Source organism: Dermacentor silvarum, chromosome 11, assembly GCF_013339745.2.
Source record: "Dermacentor silvarum isolate Dsil-2018 chromosome 11, BIME_Dsil_1.4, whole genome shotgun sequence".
NCBI lineage: Eukaryota > Metazoa > Arthropoda > Arachnida > Ixodida > Ixodidae > Dermacentor > Dermacentor silvarum.
This window is the reverse complement of record NC_051164.1, coordinates 63,942,575-63,962,842: the sequence shown is the minus strand read 5'-3', so window position 1 is coordinate 63,962,842 and position 20,268 is coordinate 63,942,575. Positions and strand designations below refer to the sequence as shown.

At 45.4% G+C, this 20,268-nt stretch overlaps 1 protein-coding gene across 1 annotated transcript in view; it reads right to left on the bottom strand.

The window, feature by feature from the left end:
* Positions 1–20,268, bottom strand: part of LOC119433733 (inaD-like protein) — a 233,597-nt gene that overhangs the window by 154,934 nt on the left and 58,395 nt on the right. The window contains 6 exon segments of the mRNA XM_049658330.1: positions 5,681–5,950; positions 8,030–8,322; positions 8,812–9,025; positions 10,875–11,000; positions 11,002–11,049; positions 16,575–16,654. Of these exon segments, the coding sequence (XP_049514287.1) occupies positions 5,681–5,950; positions 8,030–8,322; positions 8,812–9,025; positions 10,875–11,000; positions 11,002–11,049; positions 16,575–16,654 (1,031 nt within the window).

Sequence of the window (20,268 nt, the reverse complement as noted above, 5' to 3'; positions counted from 1 at the left end):
TTTTGCGCTAGGCATTTCCATTCCTGCCAGCATTAAATTCTTCTATAATGCATAATAATCACACGCAACGCATTAAAGACAAAACGTCGTAGTAAACGAAACAAAACAGACGAGATTACAACATGCTTCCTGGAATGACGAAAAACAGCCAATGCCACAAAGTCTCCAACAAAAATTACTAGAGGCGACTCGGCCGTTGCAATTGTTCCGCTACCAGGGGCATGATGGTCAGCGCATTTATTCGTCCAATTTCCGTGCTAGTGGCTTAAGGCGTTCATGCGACGTTATTCCCTACACGTTTTCTTTCTAAATTTTCAAGCACTCATGCTTTTGTAAACCCAGCGAGGCAATTACACTCTGAATACATGTGTAATGATCGCGGGTTGCGATAAGGCAATATTTCGTTGAAAATGATCAATTTACAAAGTCGCAAAGCCGTTTGAAGCCAAAAGGGTGAAGTTTAATTAGGCAAATACATGTGCTGCCCCCTATTCCCATGCCAGCTGAACCACCACAATTGCACCTTTCATAGACACTAGCGCCCGAGCTACCTCACGTAGTTTTTGTAGAAAACTCCAACGCCCAATGCCTCGTAATCTTGTCGTGTCGAAGCAAGGGTCCCACAATTTGCAAGCTGACCAAATAAAACTAGGTGTAAGTGTTTGTACTTGCTCACCGACAATGCTGTTTGATACACAGATCTTGATGGTAGGCCAGCCCAAAATGAAAATTCTGAACGTGAGCTTAGAGCTGCTTGGAAAAGGAGCGTGTGATTATGAAAAACCAGAGGCACATTATATATATAGCAAATCGCGCAACCAAGTTGCTTAGGGACAGAGTAAGATAGCTGCTGTGTTGCTTCAGTAGCAAAACAAAAAGTGATTGATGAATCTACAGGAATTCAGGATTCATCAGGCATCGCGCTGCCTGTTATCTATGCCGCAATACGTCTGTCTTCAGCCAAGGTAAACTTGTAACTATACAACTATTCAATGGCACTAAGTAATATGTCAAGAACACATAGCCATACACAAACACACATGCGCAACAAAATATAACACGTAAGTGCTAACCATTTCGGAAAAAGAGCTACCTTTGTGAAAAAAAAAAAAGCTACCTTTGGTGACAGTGGAATAAAACCAGTAAACACCTTCAATTAGCTGGCATATAAAAACAATAATCAAAACAGAGAGCATGGAATGCAGGAAGATAAAATGTTAGAATAGCAAGATGATGTGCTGTAAAAAAAAATTAAAACAAGAAGAAAATTATATAAAATTTTACGCACTGGTCGCACATTTCTGTGACAAACCATGCAGCTAACAAGGCTGGGCAAACAAAACCGAGGAAAAACAAGGTGCTTTTTTTTTGTATGTGTCGCAGAGCAAAAGCCATATTTGTCGGGCCATGCCAGCCCAAGAAAAGTGCGAGCCCTCGAAGTACAGGAGAGTCAAGAGTGGTAGCACCTTGAGAATTCCGACCCTGTCACGCTGTGTCAGAGCCAGATCCCAGTCAAAGACGGCAAAGCTCAACTGACAGAAGTCTCACGCGTGATGCAGCAGGGAACAGCGGAAACAGTTTGTTTTGCCTGTTTCCAATGTTATGAGCTTAGCAACGCTGTTCTAGAACCACACAGCGACAAAAAAAGTTACGCAGGCCCGGCGCACGTTTCGAAATCTATGTGAAACGAAGCTTTCGTGAAGCGGTTAATTAAATACTGTAATCTCGCGCACTGCATTTTGCAGTGTAGAGATTACGTGCCGGCCTGACAAGACGGCAAGATGCAGAGGCCCCACCATGTAACTGCATGACCCTCAATCGTGTAATCCGTAGCCCACAACCCACGTAATTGTGGATTACACCGTCTCTGAAATCGGCCCAGCTTTCATTACACAAACTCTGGGATCAGTCCAGTTTACTAGAGCACCATCTTCGGGATCGGCCCGCCTTACTTGTCTGCCGATCGAGCAGACGCACCTAGCCCCAGCGAAGAAGGCATACAAAGCTTTGCTTTAATAAAGGAATCATGCACTCGTGTATATTTATTACAGTGAAAATATGCTGAAGAACTTGTCAAGCTGCCTAAGCAGCTTTATTTTCTTCAGCTACCACCCCCTCTGCTCTCCATATAATCAAGAGGCAAATAAACTTCAAACCTAAGACGGCGGCTTTTTCTTTCAAGAGTGCTGCTTCATTTTTTACCACAATTCTCAAATGCTGCAATTTCAACTTTCAGCAGCAACTGCTTATGAAGCATCAGCTCTGAACTGCGATTTAGCCACCATGTACTCCTAAAACAGTGTTGCTAAGCTTCAAGTGCTTTCTCAATTTTCTGTTTCTTTTTTTCTACGCTCTGTGACCATTGCCCCGGGAAGCTCTCAGCGCAGTTCCAGTGCAGTCATAATACTGAAGCAGAAGCCCCTAGTGTAAACAAACCTCCCCTTGCAGAATTTCAGGAAATGGGTCTCTTCCTTGCAAACCCTCTAAGACAAACCTCAACACCAGATGGGCACACTCAACGGCTGCTGTCGAATGCTTTCGCAGCTGAATTTGCCGAGGTCCATTCATGCTGATAAGAAGCCAAAACTTGATTCACCACATGATCCGAAAAACTATGAATATTCTGCATCATGAAGCCGGCGCAACGTATGTCTTGTGCCTAAAAGCAGGCGCACACGTCTTCGAGCTCACCCAGCGAGAAATGTGCTTCTCGGTCAGCATTAGGGCTCTCTCTTAAAGGGACACTAAATGCAAAGATTAACTTGAAATAGACAGATGAATTATCTGAAATAAACAAATGCGCCTCCAGCACTGATGAAGCAGAGCTTCCACGAACGACGAACAGAAAATCTTGTAAACACAAAAGTATAGTGGCTCAACCAGTTACAAAATTCAGAACCAGCTCCCAGCGATACATGTCATCTGGAAACGACTTGCCAGTAGCCAATACAGAACAAATTATTATGCTGCGTACGAAAGCGGCACAAAATGTGCCTAGGCCAAATTTCTTGGATTGTCCAGCAGAATTTGTCGATGTCTGTCGACACAAGTCTGTCAGGGTTAGTTACAGGAGTGTGGCGCCCTCTCTGTGCTGCCTTCCGACTCACTGGAAGTGACAGCGCCCAGAAGAATATTGCCTCAGAGATTACAGGCACACAAAACCTCCCGCACTGTCTCAATGTATTGATGGCGTACCTTCCTATGTCCTTGAGTTATCAGACGCCTTCAAAAGACATGTTTTATCAGCAAATAAAGGTCACTCCCTGGCACAGAACAAATGGAGAGAGCTTTCCAAGACAGCAAGCTACTGGGTTAGCCAGCTATACTTGCCATTTGCTTTTAGTGTCCCTTTAAAGGATCAAAGCTGATGTGAGGTGCCACAAGAAAGAAAAAGAGAAGATAATAAGCTGGTCTGCGCAAGAATTCTGCGACCTATTTTGAGTAACCTTCATGAACTTCATGTCTACCCATGAGAAAACAATCCCAAGTATTTTTCTTTAGCTGCAGGAAGAAAATCTCCTGGACCAGCTGCCAAATTCCAGAATGCCTCGATCAGGGTTCCAACCAATTTGGCAAAAAGAAAGCACACAGACTACAAGCCTATGTATGGGCAATTGCCCGAATAGTGCCTAAGATGTCTGTGTTGTTGTGACCACTGCATAAACTGTCATGGCATGCCATTGCAACTGGAATCCCATACCCAGCACGTATTTTCTACATGCTCATTCCAACGTTCCGAGGTAAGCAGAGCTCACATATTCACAGCATAAAACTACTCTGCACTACACAACAATGGAGTTGCGTAGTGCCGAGTACTGCCGTAGTGCTAATGAAGTTGCGCAGTGCCTGTAGGCACAGGGAGTGCACTCTGGTTTCTCTGTTCAAATACAAGTGTACCCCAGAAATGCTCTCATCGGGGAACTGCTGAAATGATAGAAAATTTGTGACACTTAAGAACAAATTTTCAAGCCAACAATGAGTTGGAAGCGGACTTCTGATATTAAGCCTAAAAAAGTTTCACAAAAATTGCCAAAGGTGGCAAACGTTAAAAAATTAAAATTTGCATACATAACAAATTTTCTGTCTGCTAACTATGTAAACAAAAAGAAAAAAAAAAAGGTAACATAAGACATACCCTTAGTGCACTTCAGCCTCTTTGTGCCACATGTAAGCTGTTCTAACTAGAAACAAAATGTAAAGGCATTTGTTTCGTGGACGCCTTTTAACCGACAACAGCATTGCTGGGACGGCACTTCGAGGATTAATGTGCACCTACTGTACCAACATGCTAAGCACACTGTTTGGAGTGGCAATGGAGCAGACGAGTACCGTAGTACCGTACGTACCAGAGTTAGGCGATCTTGCCAAACCCTGTGTTCAAAACCCGGATTGGCGCTTTGCTGCTTCCACTTTGTGCCGTGAATGTGTGCACCTTGCTTACCGCACGCAGCAAACAACAACCAGATCTGGCCAGATTCCCATTGCAAAGTTCTAACAGAGTGGGCATCCAATCTCAGCACGGCGTGTTGGACAAGTCAACTGGTCAACCGTACATTTGTGCAGATGTACCATGTGTGCACTGTCTACGGCATATGGTTTCACGCAGTACACTACCAGAGGGCGTTACAGTGCCGCAATTCTTCCACTACAGTGGGAATCATGGCTGGCGCCTTCGTTACTTCACCACAAGCTTCGTTAAAAGCATGTTGTGTAGCTTTTGTTCATTAACTTAACGGCTCCATTTTGTTCAATGGTTTACACTGCAACATTTTCTTACCGTAACTACATGTTTACCATACAAACTGCGTCGATTCTACGCATAATTTTCAGCGAGCTAAGAAAGTGAAGACAGTATGCATTTATAATGTGAAATCCAGATAATGGTGGAGAACCAGCGGTGGCCATGGACAGAATGTTTCGATATTCCAACCGGTGTACAGTCAACTTCCACTAATCCAGCCTCCCTTAAGATAAACCGCATTTTAATTTGAATGCACTGAGAAAGTCTCAAATGACACCTTTGTATTTTAAGATATACTATTTACTTTGAACACAAGATAACTTGAACCACTTCCACATGCCTTGTTAGTCCTACGAAAGATAGTCAAACATACTATTTAGGAAGTAACTTGCGATTAAGTTATGATAAACTTCAAGAAGGTCAATATTTCAAGAAGCCATAAGGGTGTTTAAAGCCACCTCACTGAGAGTAAAAAAAAAAAAAAAAGACGTCCAAGTTGTTCCAAACCTTTCCAAACTAGATGATCCTCCATATCAGTCACTCGTGAAACCACCCCCACTAATATTTATGAGCAGCATCAAGATTTCAGCCAGTTATCTCCGGAACCGCCCAAAAATTGGATGGACGATACAGACGACACACAGTGATGTGTGTCGTCTGTTCCTTCATTTTACTTCACTATTCCTGTTAAGACAGCCGTATTCCATCCAGCAATTCTCGTAAACAATTTCATGGCACACCGTGCTGGAACTAGGCTCCCAGTCTGCTATAACTCTATACCGAACTGTTCAATCCATGTATATTTTGCAAGCCAATGCCAGCGGCAACAGACGAGAAGAGGAGGAGGAGGAAGAGGACAAGCCGTGCCGCTGCGGCTCAGAAGCTCTCAGCCTTGAGGAGGGGCGGCCTTCGGAGATGGTGGCCCCCAGCGCCACCCACCTGCGTACAGGAAGCAGACGACACGGGCGCGCTGTTGCCCATGGAGTCGGGCGGCGGTAGGGGCAACGGCTTGGCGACCCCGATGCGCACAATGCCCCGGGGCGCTCCCTTGAGGGCCTGCACGGCGGCATCGAGTCCCGCGTGCTGCAGTGGCACGTCGTTGACGAAGAGCAGCCGGTCGCCCGGGATGAGCCGGCCGTCCTGCTGGGCCACACCGCCGGGCACCAGGCTGCGGATGACGATCACCGTCTCGCTTGGGTTCATTGGGTCCTGAAAACAGACGGCAGTGGAAAGTGGGGCAGACTGCTAGTGGTAACCTCACGTACAGTTAACGTCCGATTTCTCGGACTCCCTAGAGGCCGCAAAAACATCGGAAAAACATGAATGCATGCCTTTTAATGCCCCTAAGGGCTCAAATCGTCACAGGCACGTCCGAAATAGATCTAAAGGCCTGCCAGTACACTTATTAGGTGTATCGATGCTCATACTGTGATAGGAGACGGCGGGTGCACGCGTGTCTAACTAAGGAATAAATACCGTGACTCATGATAATTGCCCCTTCCCACTCTTGGTATGCTTCGCCGCATTACACTGATGTATTGAGGCAAAGCTGACTTTCGGGAACCGGCATTATGCAACACGTCTGAGCTTCGAAGCCATTGGCGAGGATTACAAAGGCGGAGTCTGCGCTGTTGCTAAGAGCGGCACATTGTTTCAATGAAAAACACGACACCAAAAAGCAAGAAGTTAGGTAGCGAATGTCGAAGTAGCTAGGCCTAGAGTTGCCGCAGTGGTGGCTACAGCTGCCAACCGATCTGTATGCTGAAGCGCCGGTTCGAGACGGCAAGATAATTAAAACTGCGGTGGCTTTGATTAATGCCATTTCGGACCTGTGGTCATGGCAACAAGTCCAAAAAATCGAACGGCAAAGGTTTCTTGCGTCTGAAATTTCAGACGTTCTTATACATTGACTCTATGGAGTCACTGACGCCTTCGCGGCATCGCCACGCGATGCCGCGAAGGCGTCCAATTATCGGGCATCTCCGAAAAATCCGTGGTTGACTGTAATCACAGTGGCCGCAAGATATACAAAGTCTTCAAGGAAAGTGGTGGAAATGTAGTTGGTAACAGTTGTGCACAAGGACCTCTACTCATAAAATTTCCCTTTGTAAGTGCCTGCTCCGATTTCCCACCACTACCGAGATCGTTTCATTATCACGCCGATTGCTATCATGAGTGGCCGGAGCCAAAAGGCTGGCCAATGAGGAAACTCTCTTAAGCAAGAGAAGTTTTGTTAATATGAGCCAAGCAGGTGTTTACAAGCTGTATCACAGACCATGAGAACCATGCCATAGCGCAAATAGACATAAAGATAAGGGGAGGAAGGGACAAGGCGAGTGGTAACTCTCGACTGCTTATTGTGCACACGGGTACATTCAATACATACCGAAAAACTTTCAAACGTGCATTACAAACATGCATTGCAGTACCAGCATCATTCTTTCCATAAAACGACTCTCCAAGGGGAAGAAGGAAACCGACGTGGCTGAAGACGTTCGAAGGTTTTTTAGTATACAGTGGAATCTCGTTGATAAGATTCTGCGTAATACGTTTTTTCAGGACGTTTCTTTTTCTTTTCCCGATAATACAATTGGGTTGGATAATACAATTTTCGGATGATACGCTTTATTTCCCGGTTCACGTGAAGATCGTATCAACGAGATTCCACTGTATATTCAATGCACCTGTGTGCACAATAAACAGTCGAGAGTTAGCGCTCACCTCGTCTCTTCCTCCACTTATTTTTTTGTCTATTTGCACTATGTGGCCACAGTTGTTACGGTCCATAATACATGATGGACCGACTAGCCCAGCAACAAATATTACTCTGATGTATAAAGGTTTCCTTGGAAAACTACACGTTGTAGGTGTCTATCAGTATTGGTGGCGCGGCCAGAAATTGTTCCCTGGGAGCTTACCCGAGCACTGCGTCACGTGTCACTGGACGTCGTGGGGTACTGCTGTAATGACGTTTTATTTGCAGTTTCAATTTTTGTGGAAAGGAAAAAAGTCAACCATACTAAGACTGGCTGAGCACTGGGATTGTGTAACCACAGCAATGCCCTTTTGTGGCAAACACTCGGCAATTAAGCGTACTGACATGCAGCATTATCATGATGCTGTGATGCCAGAACAAACGTGTCAAACTCTTCAACAAAGTCAGCCAAGCCTCACACGCTAAAATCATGAACTATTTTCCGTGAAAAAAGTAACCTGGGGAGAATTTACTATTTGCCCGTCGCTGGCTGACAAAGCTTGGCCAGCAACGGTGGAGAAACGGCCACCTGCCTGGTAGTCGAGGATGCTGAAGCCAAGGCCCCGATCCCCCTTGAGCAGCTCGACAACGTGGGGCTCACTGCTCCACATGGCAAGGCCTGTCAGGGGCTCGAGGGAACGCGACCGCAGCTTGACCAGGGGGCCCCCGCCGGGCAAGCCCTCCTCCCAGTCCGACTGGGCCAACGATCCATCCGACTTGGCCTTGACCAGGGCGGGCAGCGAGCCCGACAACAGGTGCGGTGGCGGGGGCGGGGATGCCGACGACGACGACGAGGGTCGCTGCGCCAGAGGGCTCTGTGCCATACCTGAGGAGCACAGAACGTGTGAACCAGGGAGTGTTCACACACACAAAAGAAATGCTCTTACGCTACGACTACGAGTTTCGTTTCGAGGGCCAAATAATAATATTAATGTTAAGCAGGGTGCAGGTTTGGGATAGTTGGTTGGACATACTTAAACTAACAGAGCAAAAATAGAACTAGGACACAAGAGAGGAGAAGGGATGAAGCACCATGTTTCGTCACTTATCTTGTTTTGTGTCCTAGTTTGGAAGACTCTGGATATATCAAAGTCTCTACTCTAAAAATACCAGAGAAAAGTCACTACCCAAAGATTTTTATAGCTTGTGTGCAACTTCAATACTATCAAAAAAGGGAAAACAGAACACTGTGGCCTCGGGGACTTCCAATTAATGGCATCAATTGGTTTTATATTCAACTGAAACGTAAAATTAACAACAGTAATCGCCATCTCTAACGCATAGACAGACCGTGTAAAGGTAGTCCGAGACTCACCTATGTAGCTGACGTCATCATATGCAAAGGGGTCCGGCTCGTCGGAGGCGGCCCGCGAAGGTGATCGCCGGGCGCTGCTCATTGGTGGTGGTCCGTGCAGGGGAAGGGGCGGGGGCAAGGGACGGGCGCACACCAACCGCACGTGCAGGGGCAGCTGCTTCAGGGCACCCACCACCTCGCGATGGTGCAGACCCAGCAGCTGCCGCCCATTCACCTGCACCACACACAGCGAAGAAAAATAGTAATAAGCAAGCAGGGCACGCACTGCAATCACAAAACATTTCATCAGAGTATTTCATCTATGCACTTCCAGTCTACACACAGCAGCGTCTGCTGCTGTGTTAATTGGCATGTTTAATTGGAACATTAAAAGAAAAAAGCAAAGTGAAATGAAAGTGCACGAAACACCCGCTCTCAGACAAGGCAGCGCTGACTAACACTACCAGGGCGAACTCTGTACACGCACTCAAATACCCAAGGAAGTGGCTATGAGGATGGCTGCAGTTGTAGCTTAAATGGTAAAAGCACCACGTGCATAATGTGGAAGATGTAACTTCACTCCCACCTGCGGCAAGTTATGTTTACGTCCACTTTCAATTCGCTTCACCTTGTTATTTCTACTTATCAATTAAACATGATTAACTACAGGTGTATGAATTCTGAGTAGTAGATTTTGAATCGAACATCAAATCGAATCAAGAAAAAAAAAATCCGAATATCAAATCAAATACAGAATATTAGAAAATTTAGCGCACACATTTATGCTTACAAATTTTGTACCTAGTAATTGAGATGTATAGTAAACTCTATTCTTAATAAAGGGAACACCAAATTAGTATGACAGCACTGGCAACGTATATGAAGGTCTGGAAAATATTTTTTATTGATAGAATTTCAGTTGAGTAGAATTAAGTGCTTTTTACCTCTGAAGCTGAAGAAATAGTGAAGTTGTCCGCGATCCTGACATTGTGCGCGATAGACTAGCGAACGTGCCGATTCTTAGCGTGGTCAAAATGGCACCCGTTGAAAGCAGCAGCAGCCTACCGACGCCACCGCAAGATGACGCTTCCTCCGCTACGAGTCTTGATGAAAGCACTGAGCGAAAACGAAACCGCAACTGCAAATGTTAGGCTGAAAATTTTGGGATCCGCATAAAATACGAGGCAGAAATTTTACATGGTAAAATTTAGAAAAAAATCTCGTATTATACGTGGGTTTTTACGGTAGCTCCGATTAGGCCTGATGGGCTAGACCTGGCCAATGGTGTGGCCCGTGACGAATATTCACCACCGGCCGATGTGATAACCCGCTGCAAACCGTCGTGGAAAGCTTCTCGCTAATGTGTTCCTACGGGGTGCTCATCAGTGATCGGTCGTGAGATGACAAGTACGGGTTAGATTGACGGCCGTTCAAGTGGCGTCAGGTCCGCAGGTTGGCAACTATCACAAGCACATGTGCCAAGTTCAACTGCGTACTTCGCTTGTGGGCAGAGAGCTCCGAACTGCGCGAATCTACGTGCGTGAAAACGAAACATGGCTGGCTATCTGATATTATCAGCGTGCCTTCCAGTGGTTAATCAGCCCGATCTTCGCAAATGCTTTTGTGCCTTCCATTTACGCTGCTTTTGTTGTTCCCTCTGTCTGCGTAGCGTTAATCGCTTCTATCGGTCCGGTCAACCTGGTCGAACCTTGCATCGATGAAATCGCGCACCATGGGAACGCTGTGCATGTCAAGGCACTGACCACGGCTTGGTCATTCACCACAGAATATTCGAAAAACCGAATACTAAATATTCGAGTATTCGCACACCCCTATAATTAACTTCTCCAGTGTCTTCTCCAGCTTCTTTGTCTGTTCCTTCATACGGTTGTGATTAACAACAAGAAATCAAGCCCCTCAGATCTCCTTGTTCGTCTCGCTCATTCGTAAGAATTGCATTTTTTTTTTCTCGAAATGAAAATGTGGTATGCATTACAATCGACGACCCAATGGAATAGAGCGAATGTAAGTGGTCCTCCAAGACATGGCCTTCCAAGACGGGAAAAGAGAAGATGCCACCCAACCTGGAGCAGTTCATCCCCAGGGCGCAGGCGGCCGTTGAGTCCCACGGGGCCGTCGGGTAGCACCGAACGGATGTAGTGGTGTGGGCGCACCTCTCGGCCATCCTCGACGTCAACCGTGCCCTCAAGCTGAGATGCCGAGACCTCCTCCAGGCTCAAACTTGCTCAGCTGGGCCACCTGGAAAACAAGCACACGGCAAACGCAGTTGGAAAAGTGAGAAAGAGTGCGAGGAACTAGCGAGGACTGAGTGAACCATTCCACAACATGCTGGTTACACTGTGCCCCCAGCACCACCGACACGTGTCCTCCCATTTTCTGTACTACAACATCTTTTGTTGCAACTTTCCTCTTTGCTTTCTCTATTCCTCCACCCTGTATGCTTTTCCACTTATGCACGACATTCAGGTGTGCACAAAATAGCAAGCCAGTTATGATGACCGCTGCTGTTCCTTTCCTCCTCTATGGATACAATAAAGGTGAATTCAGCAGTTGATCTGATTCTAACCGAAGGTCCCAACCTTCGCCCCATCTCCCCTGTGGACCACAGCTTTCATTATCTTGATCCTGAAGTTTACTCTCACCGGATAATTCACACTTGACTGGTCAGCACACACATGCCTGATGCCAATCGTGACACCAATGACTACAGCGTCTGTCTTATATGACATCACGGTGGGCCGGTGTGGGAACTCCTAGAGCAGCAGCGCCGCCCGCCTCTCGTTTTTTCCGTCTTTTCTAGCTCGTAAAGACTCTCCTCACAGTAGGAGCGGCTTTTTTTTTATATTGAAATGGGTAATTTGTTAAAGCAGCTCGATTGATTTTTCTCTTTGGTGTCCCTTTAAGGAAGGACCACTTCACACGCTTGATATCCTGCATGTTCCAATTTTGTTTTATGAATCATAATCGTGCAAGCATTGTTCTTTATTCTGCCACTGATATGCATTTGGCAAGACAAGGCGTAAGGGCTAGGCCGCTTGCTCACTCGTGCTCAACCTCTTTGCCAAGGGTAGATGTATAGTATCAAAGAAATAGTTGACAAAGAGCATGCACTGTGGTGCAGAACCCACTCACCGTGCGTGCATTAATAAAGCCCGATGTTAAACTCAACAACGTCAAGTTATCTTATAAACAAAGTCATACGGTGGAATGAATAATGTTGTAAGCAAGTAACAGGAGTAAGTAGCGGACATTGCTTAGCTTTTAGTCTACAGAGAGATTATATATACATATTTATTATTGTATATCTGCTGTCTATGTACTATCGGCCAAGAAAAGTTTACGGACCAAGGGATCAGACAAAAAGCTGAATATCTCCGCAGCCTCAAAACGCAGCCTGGTATTCCCATTTCCTGCCTCTGCTGGTATATGCGAACAACATTGTGATGTACAGTTTTACTGTCTACTTTTAAAGGCTGCTCGGATATTTAGTGTTTTCTGAGATCCCGTGGTCCGTAACCTTTTTTGATCGATAGTACATGCAGATATCACTGAGAAAAAGAAAAAAAAACAAAAAAAACAGAAAGCGAAAAAAACACAAGCATGCCCCCAAAGGGTCAGTGAAGGGTCTCTGGCAAATTTTGATGGCCCATTGGCAGCATCGTGCACCGTGCCAATGTGAGACTCAGGAACAAAGATAAATTGCTACATGTGCTCTGTACTGCTATGAACAAGGAACAATGCGATCGGTGTTATCGCGCAGGATAGGTTCGTTGACATGCTGACTGCGTTCCAAGCCATGCTGCCGCCACCAGACCTGCCAGCGTTGTCACTGGTTGAAAACAAAGTAAAAAGCACTTGAATGTGCTGCTGTAGGCTAACGCGAACAGATGCAACAAGCACCCACCGCTAGCTATCGGGAAGAGTGCAAGGCCCCATTGCGTAAAAGGCAATAGGAGCCTTCCCGTAAAATATGTGGCCAACAGCAGATCTTGTATGACGTGGGCCATTTTCTCGGAATGAATCATAGCATTTGACTGCGACATGAGGAGGAAAGGCCGGCAGGTGTGCTTGCTGCTGGACAATTGCTCCGCCTATCATATTCCAGATCTGGAGCTCACAAATGCAGAGCTCAAGTACTTTCCACCCAACTACACTTCTATAATCCAGCCACTTGACCAAGGTGCAATAAGAGGCCTGAAGTGCGTCTACCACCAGCGAGTAATACAGAGTCTTCTTCTGAACGTGGAGACTTGTCGAAACACAAAGATGGACCTCAACAAGTCATTGTAGATGAAGGCTACTGCTTGGGCTGCAACCTGACCTCCAATCATTGCCAACTGTTGTTGCACACGGGCTTCAACCTCAGAAACCTGGATGCCGACTCTGCTGAGGATCCTGGAGAGTGCAACGAAGCAGTGCGTCCGTTGGCAGAGACAATAGCGTCCCAGGAAGCTATTCAAGATGCCAAAAAATGTGACATCCGGTGTCGAGCTGGAAGATTTCATTGAAGCTGACATTGATGTGAGCGCCCATGAGGAATTGAGTGATGAGGACATTATAAAAAGTGTTCACGACGAGGGGCAGTCAGATGAACATGATGTGCCAGACCTGCAGCCTCCAACGGCCACAGCATGCATACTGGATGCGTTCGACATCGCCAGAAACTGCATGGCTGTGCATGAGGACGACGTCACCATGCGACTACTTGCCCGATGTGAAAGTCGCGTCATAGCGCTCCTGGCAAGGAAAAAGGAAGCGTCGACACTGCTTGGATTTTGGAAATAAAAGCGTATGTGGTCTACCAGTTCAGGTCAGCTATTTTTTTTTCTGAATTTCACAACGAAATTTTCACTTAAACGAATTCTTTATCACACACCGTCAATTTCGTTGTAGCGGGACTCGACTGTAGAATGTCCACGACAACGTCGACACAATGGCGATTGAATAGCAATGACGGTGTGATGACTACAGCATGGCAACAATGGGGTGGTGACAGTAGAACGAGCACAACTGCATGTCGACTGTAGAGTAGAACACAATGATGTCGACATGACGATGCTGAAATGACGACAGCATGATTACGACGGCGTAAGGACAAGATATGACGATGCTGAAACGACTTTATGATGACGAAGCAATGATTGTACGGCAAGACGTAATGGTGACAGTACGACAATAGCACGATGACGACGAAATAACTGCATATCGCCGGCAGCATGATGACAATAGCTTAATGAAGGAGGTATGATGAAGATGGCACGACCATGATGGCATCACGACAACCACGAACGCAAAACAGCTTTATGACGAAGCATTGATGACGATTGTGTGATAAAGAAGGAATGATGACGACAGCATAATGACGGCGACATGGTGACAATAGAATGACGATGGCCGTATGGCGACGATGGTAAGACAACTGTGGAATAGCAACAAGTGCATGACTACGATGGCATGATGACGACAGGATGGCTGTGGAGCGACTACGTAACGTCGGCGGTCTCCTGACAAGATGACAACGCTGTGACAATGATAGAGTGAAGACGATGAAACGATGGCAACAGCATGCCAACGAAGGAATGATCACGGTTAAATGAAGGCGATAAAATGATGGCAACATGTACATGCTAACGTGCAGGTGATGTGTACGTACACACTTACATGCAAGAACACGTCAAATGCAAGTTCCTGTTTAGATCATGCTAGCTAATGTCTCACAGAAAAGGGGTGTTACCATTAATAGCTACAATATATGATGGAAGGTGGTTTGAATCAAAAGAATCGCCTTGATGATCATCCTTTCAATGTACAAAAGTTGGTCGGCCCATAAAGTAACGCTTCATTACAGCGATTTGCTTTAAAAGTGTTGATAACCTTTACTAAAAGTGATGGAGTATCTATGTACGTTTAGCATTTGAATGAGTGGGCTTTTTTTTTTCAGTTATTTTGTATTACTTAATTTACTTGATTGATTGACATGTGTTTAATTGCAGAAACTGCACAATGCGCCGTATTGCTGCTTTATGAAGACAAGGTCTTCTTTGCTGACTTCAAATGGTTTTCGCGTACGTGGGATCTGGGTATCTATCTGGCCTCTTGGTCTAAAACCAGCCCTTCCACACCTCCAGAGCATCGTAGCGAGTTGCAAAAGGTATCCAAATGTAGGTATCAGCAAGACAAGCAAAAATTAGTCCAAAGAATAACGGAATGGGCATAATTAGCGCCAATACCGCCGGAAATTAACCCCATTGCACCATACACTGCCCTATCTCAAGGCAGTTTTGGTCCCATTGTTCTCCTGGCAAAAAAAAAAGGGGGGGGGGGGGGGGCATGTAAACCAAAGTCGACATGAAAGAAGAGAAAGTCGACGTACATGCACATATAAAAAGAATGTGAATGAAAAAACTCGACATGAATAAATAGAGGGCCTGACAATGGAACAAAGAAAATAATGCAAATAATACAAGAATATCGTGCAATTAATGCAACATCAGATCATCTTTATTGCCCCAATTTCAGTATAAATAAATACATATATACCACATATGTCGACCTTGTATTTTTTCATATCGGCTTTTGTTGACATGCCTTTCTCTTTTTTCTGCACTGACTGCTTAAGCATGTTTGCGAAATATGTTTATAGCCAGAACATTTTGATATCATTTTATGTTATCAGCCTTTCATCACTGAACAATTTATTGTTTGTGCTGAAGCCGGCACCCCACCATAGTTGCCTGCATTTCCAATTTCATCCACACAAATCACTCACACCAGGCAAGAATAAATAGAAAACATGTCTGTAATGGCTCTTGTCTCCACATATTGACGGTGCTTAACAGGACAGGATGCATAATGTGGTCGTGTAATGAAATGATCGAGCAATGTAGGATAGTGCCTGTGAATAAGTGCTAAATGTGCACTCTCACGGCGAAATTACAACAAAGGAAGGCCAAGATAAGCTTTTGTTCAAGAAAAATTTGTAGTTTTCTTGTAATTTCAGAACATAACATGAACAGTGTTTTGGACTTTGAAATAGCAAAGCATATGCATTAGCCAGCCTACTATTGTTCCAACAGATAGATGTAGAGCAGTCCCCGTGCAAAGCTTTGCACTTAAATTACGAGTGGATGTGTCACGAAAAGGTAGCAAAAACAGACATTTTTGATACCGGAACAGCCAAAAACATCGCCTGTTACCATTCGCCAGAAATGACGCCGAGCCCAGAATGTTCAGAAGCAGTGCGATCCGTCGGCACGACCTCCAAATTAACCGGCATTGACAATATTAGCCAGCAAGGTAATCCAAAGTTTCCTACAAAAAGTGCTACACGGCACTCTGCCGCTAGTGTCTACAGGAGCTGTATTTCAGTTCAGGCAGCATGGGAATGGCAATTAGTACATGGATTTCCCTAAAGTTTGTCCTTCCGGCTTCAGACGGCTTTGTGACTTTGGATATTGATCATTTGCCACAAAATATTATTGCTTTATAAATGCAACATTTTGTGATGATTATAGATTTACTCAGAGTCTTACTGCCTTCTGCATTTAGAAAAAAATAAAAACAGGATTGGTTCGAAATTTATGCCAATAAACGCAGATGAGGCACATTAAACAAAGCCACAAGAACGTTTGAAGCTAAAAGCACAAAGTTCAGATCAACTACTAACATAACTATCAATCGCAATTCTTAGGTTGTCATCGAGTGCGGAAGGTTAAAAAACTGCAAGAGACAGAAGCTGGACAGAGAAGGCCTGTCAGACTTACCACAATTTCGAACTCTGGTCCCACCACCTTGCTCCAGTGGGCCGCAATCGATGCTTCCGTTTTCAGGTCCAGCTCGCCGGCTTTACGTTCAGCAGCGAACAGAATAGAACACAAGACTCTAGTGTAAGCCAACAAAAGCCAAGTCAGACTAAATGCCCATGTATGGTTAGGAAGATCGCTCAGGATTCATAACCTCTGCAAGTAGACAGTATCTAATGGTTGAGCCTGACTAATTACAGTATTCAACATGAGCCTAATAGACTAACAGCAACAGCACAATAGTAGTACAAAAACCACCTCCTTTATAGTAACAATAACAATAAATAGGGGTGTGCGAATACTCGAATAATACAAATCAAATAGTGAAAGTTGGAATAATTTAATGCGCAGATCAAGTACACTCAACTTCCATTAATTCAACCCTGACGTAACCGATGAAATTGATCGAATTATTCGGTGGGCTGAATTAAACAAGATGGAGAAAAAACGCCAAAACACACCACACACCATAACCACGTGATATGGCGGTATGTTCCCCGATTCTAACATGCCCCAGAATCAAGCACGTGCTCGCTTTCCGTGTGTCCAAAGTAGAAAACTAACATAGAAATGACATTAAAGCTCCTTAACAAAACAGAAATGCAACGCGCACCAAATTTTTAGCAAGAAAAATGGGCAAGGGTCTAAGATTTGTTGCACAACGGTGACCGGTTTCCTAAAGTCAGCTTTGCCATAATACAGCCAAGTTATGTGGTAATGCATACAAACATTGCCATCGCAGTTTTGGTTTCGTGTCCGATTGTACTACGCAAGCATTTTTCAGCTAAATTTTCTGCAAAAAAAAAAAGTGCGTGTTAGAATCGGGTAACTACCGTGAGACATTGTGAGCTACCATTATTGGTTGAATATCTCCTTAGGGCAAGCTGAAAATAGACGCTTTCGATGGGAGATGACGGGTGTACAACGTATTCATTGTTGCCCAAGCTTTGCCGAGCCAGACGCTGCCTGTAAAAGGGTCGTTATTGGAGTCACCAGAAGGGTCAGCACGTGCGTGCTAACTGGTCAAGTTCGAATTGTCCAGCAAATGCTAATTTTAGGATCAAAATAATGAACATTTGGGCCCATAGAAACATGCATGTGCACCGGCTGAGACCTTCGCTTGGGATCAAATTAACTAAAAAATCGAATTAACCGGATCGAATCCATGGAAGTCTACCGTATCTACTATTCGGTATGTTCTGTGAAAAACCCGGCCGTGGTCGGTGCCTCGATGTGCGCAGGTTTATTAGGTTTATTACAGCACGCGATCTGTCGTTACAAGGTCCATTCAGGTCAACAGGAGCGATCAAAACAATACAATGCGAACAGAGGGAGCATCAAAACCGGCGTGCATGAAAAGCATGAAAACATGTGCGAAGATCAGGCCGATTAGCCAGCGGAAGAAGGCCCGCAGATCATATCGGATATGCATATTCACACAAGCAGATTCGCACAGTTTCGAGTTTACTGTCCACATATGAGCACACACTGACGAAACTTGGCACGCAAGCTCGCGGTAGTTGCCCACCTGCGGACCCGAACGACACTTAAACAGCCATCAGTCTAACCAGTACGCGTGATCTCGCGATAGATCACCGATGCGCTACCTGTAGCCTCCGTTTCCGCGACAGCTTCCGGCTCGTTGGCATTTCAATCAGCGATAACTTTGCATCACAGTCACACTGTCTAACCCATTAGGCCTAATCAGATCTGCGTCGTTGGGTGTCGCCGACTAAAGTTATGGTTTGGTGCCAAATCAATGCACATCTATTTGCAACAGTCACATGGCGCCCAGAAAGCTGTGAAACCACCTCGCCAACAAAAGTGGGCGCACAGTATGACTGTTGTCCAGGGCTGCCATTTTTGTGAGACACCGTACGGCGGCCCCTCGTTCCAAATTCTGTTTGTAGGTGAACATCGGCATAGGCATATTTACTGCTGGGGCCAAGGGGGAACTTGACCTCCCCCCCACTGTCAATAGCAGGTGGTAAAGTATGCCATTTGCAACCCCACTTTCTGAAAGTGGTCAGTGTTGGCTGCACACTGGCAAGTCCAACAAAACAGCTGATGCCAAGTTTTATTTCAGAATAGCGTCCATGTAAGTCATCATCATCCTCATCAGCCTATATTTGTGTCTACTGCAGGACGAAGGCCTCTCCCTGGGATTTCTAATTACTCCTGTCTTGCGCTATAGCTGATTCCAACCTTGCGCCTGCAAATTTCCTAACTTCATCATCCCACCTGACTTTCTGCCGTCCTCGACTGCGCTTCCCTTCTCTTGGTATCCATTCTGTAACCCTAATGGTCCAGCAGTTATCCATCCTACGCATTACATGGCCTGCGCAGCTCCATTTTTTTCCGCTTAATGTCAACTAGAATATCGGCTATCCCCGTTTGCTCTCTGATCCACACCGATCTCTTCCTGTGTCTTAACGTTAGGCCTAACATTTTTCGTTCCATCGCTCTTTCTGCAGTCCTTAACTTGTTCTCGAGCTTCTTTGTTAACCTCCAAGCTATGTAAGTAATGCTTTTTAATTACATATCTCCTGCTTGGGCAGTGATGATTGTATTTCTTGCTTCACGGCGATGCACCTTGCATGCCTGCGTTGCTGAATTGAGGGGGGTCGTCATGCAATCTATCTTTCCATGGGTCTCCCGATCTGAGAACCTACGGCAGGCAGCGAACGACGCCGATCATGGTCGACTCGTACTAAGCCGACGACTGCGATGAGCAGTGCTGGGCTACATGATGTGCGGTGGCTGCTTTTGTCCATCGAGCAGATTGGCCTAACGATCTGACGATAACCCACAAAAATCGCCTGCCATAATAATGGATAAACCCTTCTGTCTGAAAACTAGAAATCAAAACTTCCTATGCAATAGTAGGTTGCCGCTAAACACAGTACGCTAAAATGCTAACCGACTAGCTATTAAACTGAAACCTCAGTTGACATTTAGGAAAACACACCTTCTCTATTTCTTCAGCTTCAGAAGGAAAAAAGCACTTGACTCTATTCGACAGACATTCTCTCAATAAAAATTTTTTTCCAGACCTTCGTATACCAACCGAGTTGTCAGTGCTGGCATAGTAATTTGGGGTTCCCTTTGATAAGAGTACGCCATACTGGACATTCTAAGTCATAGGTACGGTACCTAAGTTACTGATAGCTTGAAGCATTATTGTTCCGTAATGTGAGTAGACTCCTGAGCACGAACAGCACTGTGTTTCTTGCACAAAATTTGTAAGCATAAATGTTTCTGTTAAGTTTTCTGATATTTGGTTCAATATTCAGCTTTCTTAAAAATTCAATTTGATACTCGATTCGCAATTACTATTCAGCATTCACACACCCCTAATCACTTCCACTTATTCAATCCCGGGCGAAGGTCCCAGCCGGCGCCCACGCATGGGCCCAACCTTTCGTTATTTCGATCCTAAAATTGGCCTTCACTGGATAATTAGAACTTGACCAGTCAAGCACACACGCGCCTGACCCCTATGGTGACCCCAATAGCGACCCCTTCAACGGCGGGGTCTGTCTCGGCGTAGCTTAGGGGACAGTGAATGCATTGAACATGCGTCATCTCCCCATCAAAAACGCCTATTTTCGGCCTGCCCTAAGAAGATTTTCAAGAAATAACCGTAGCTCAGGAT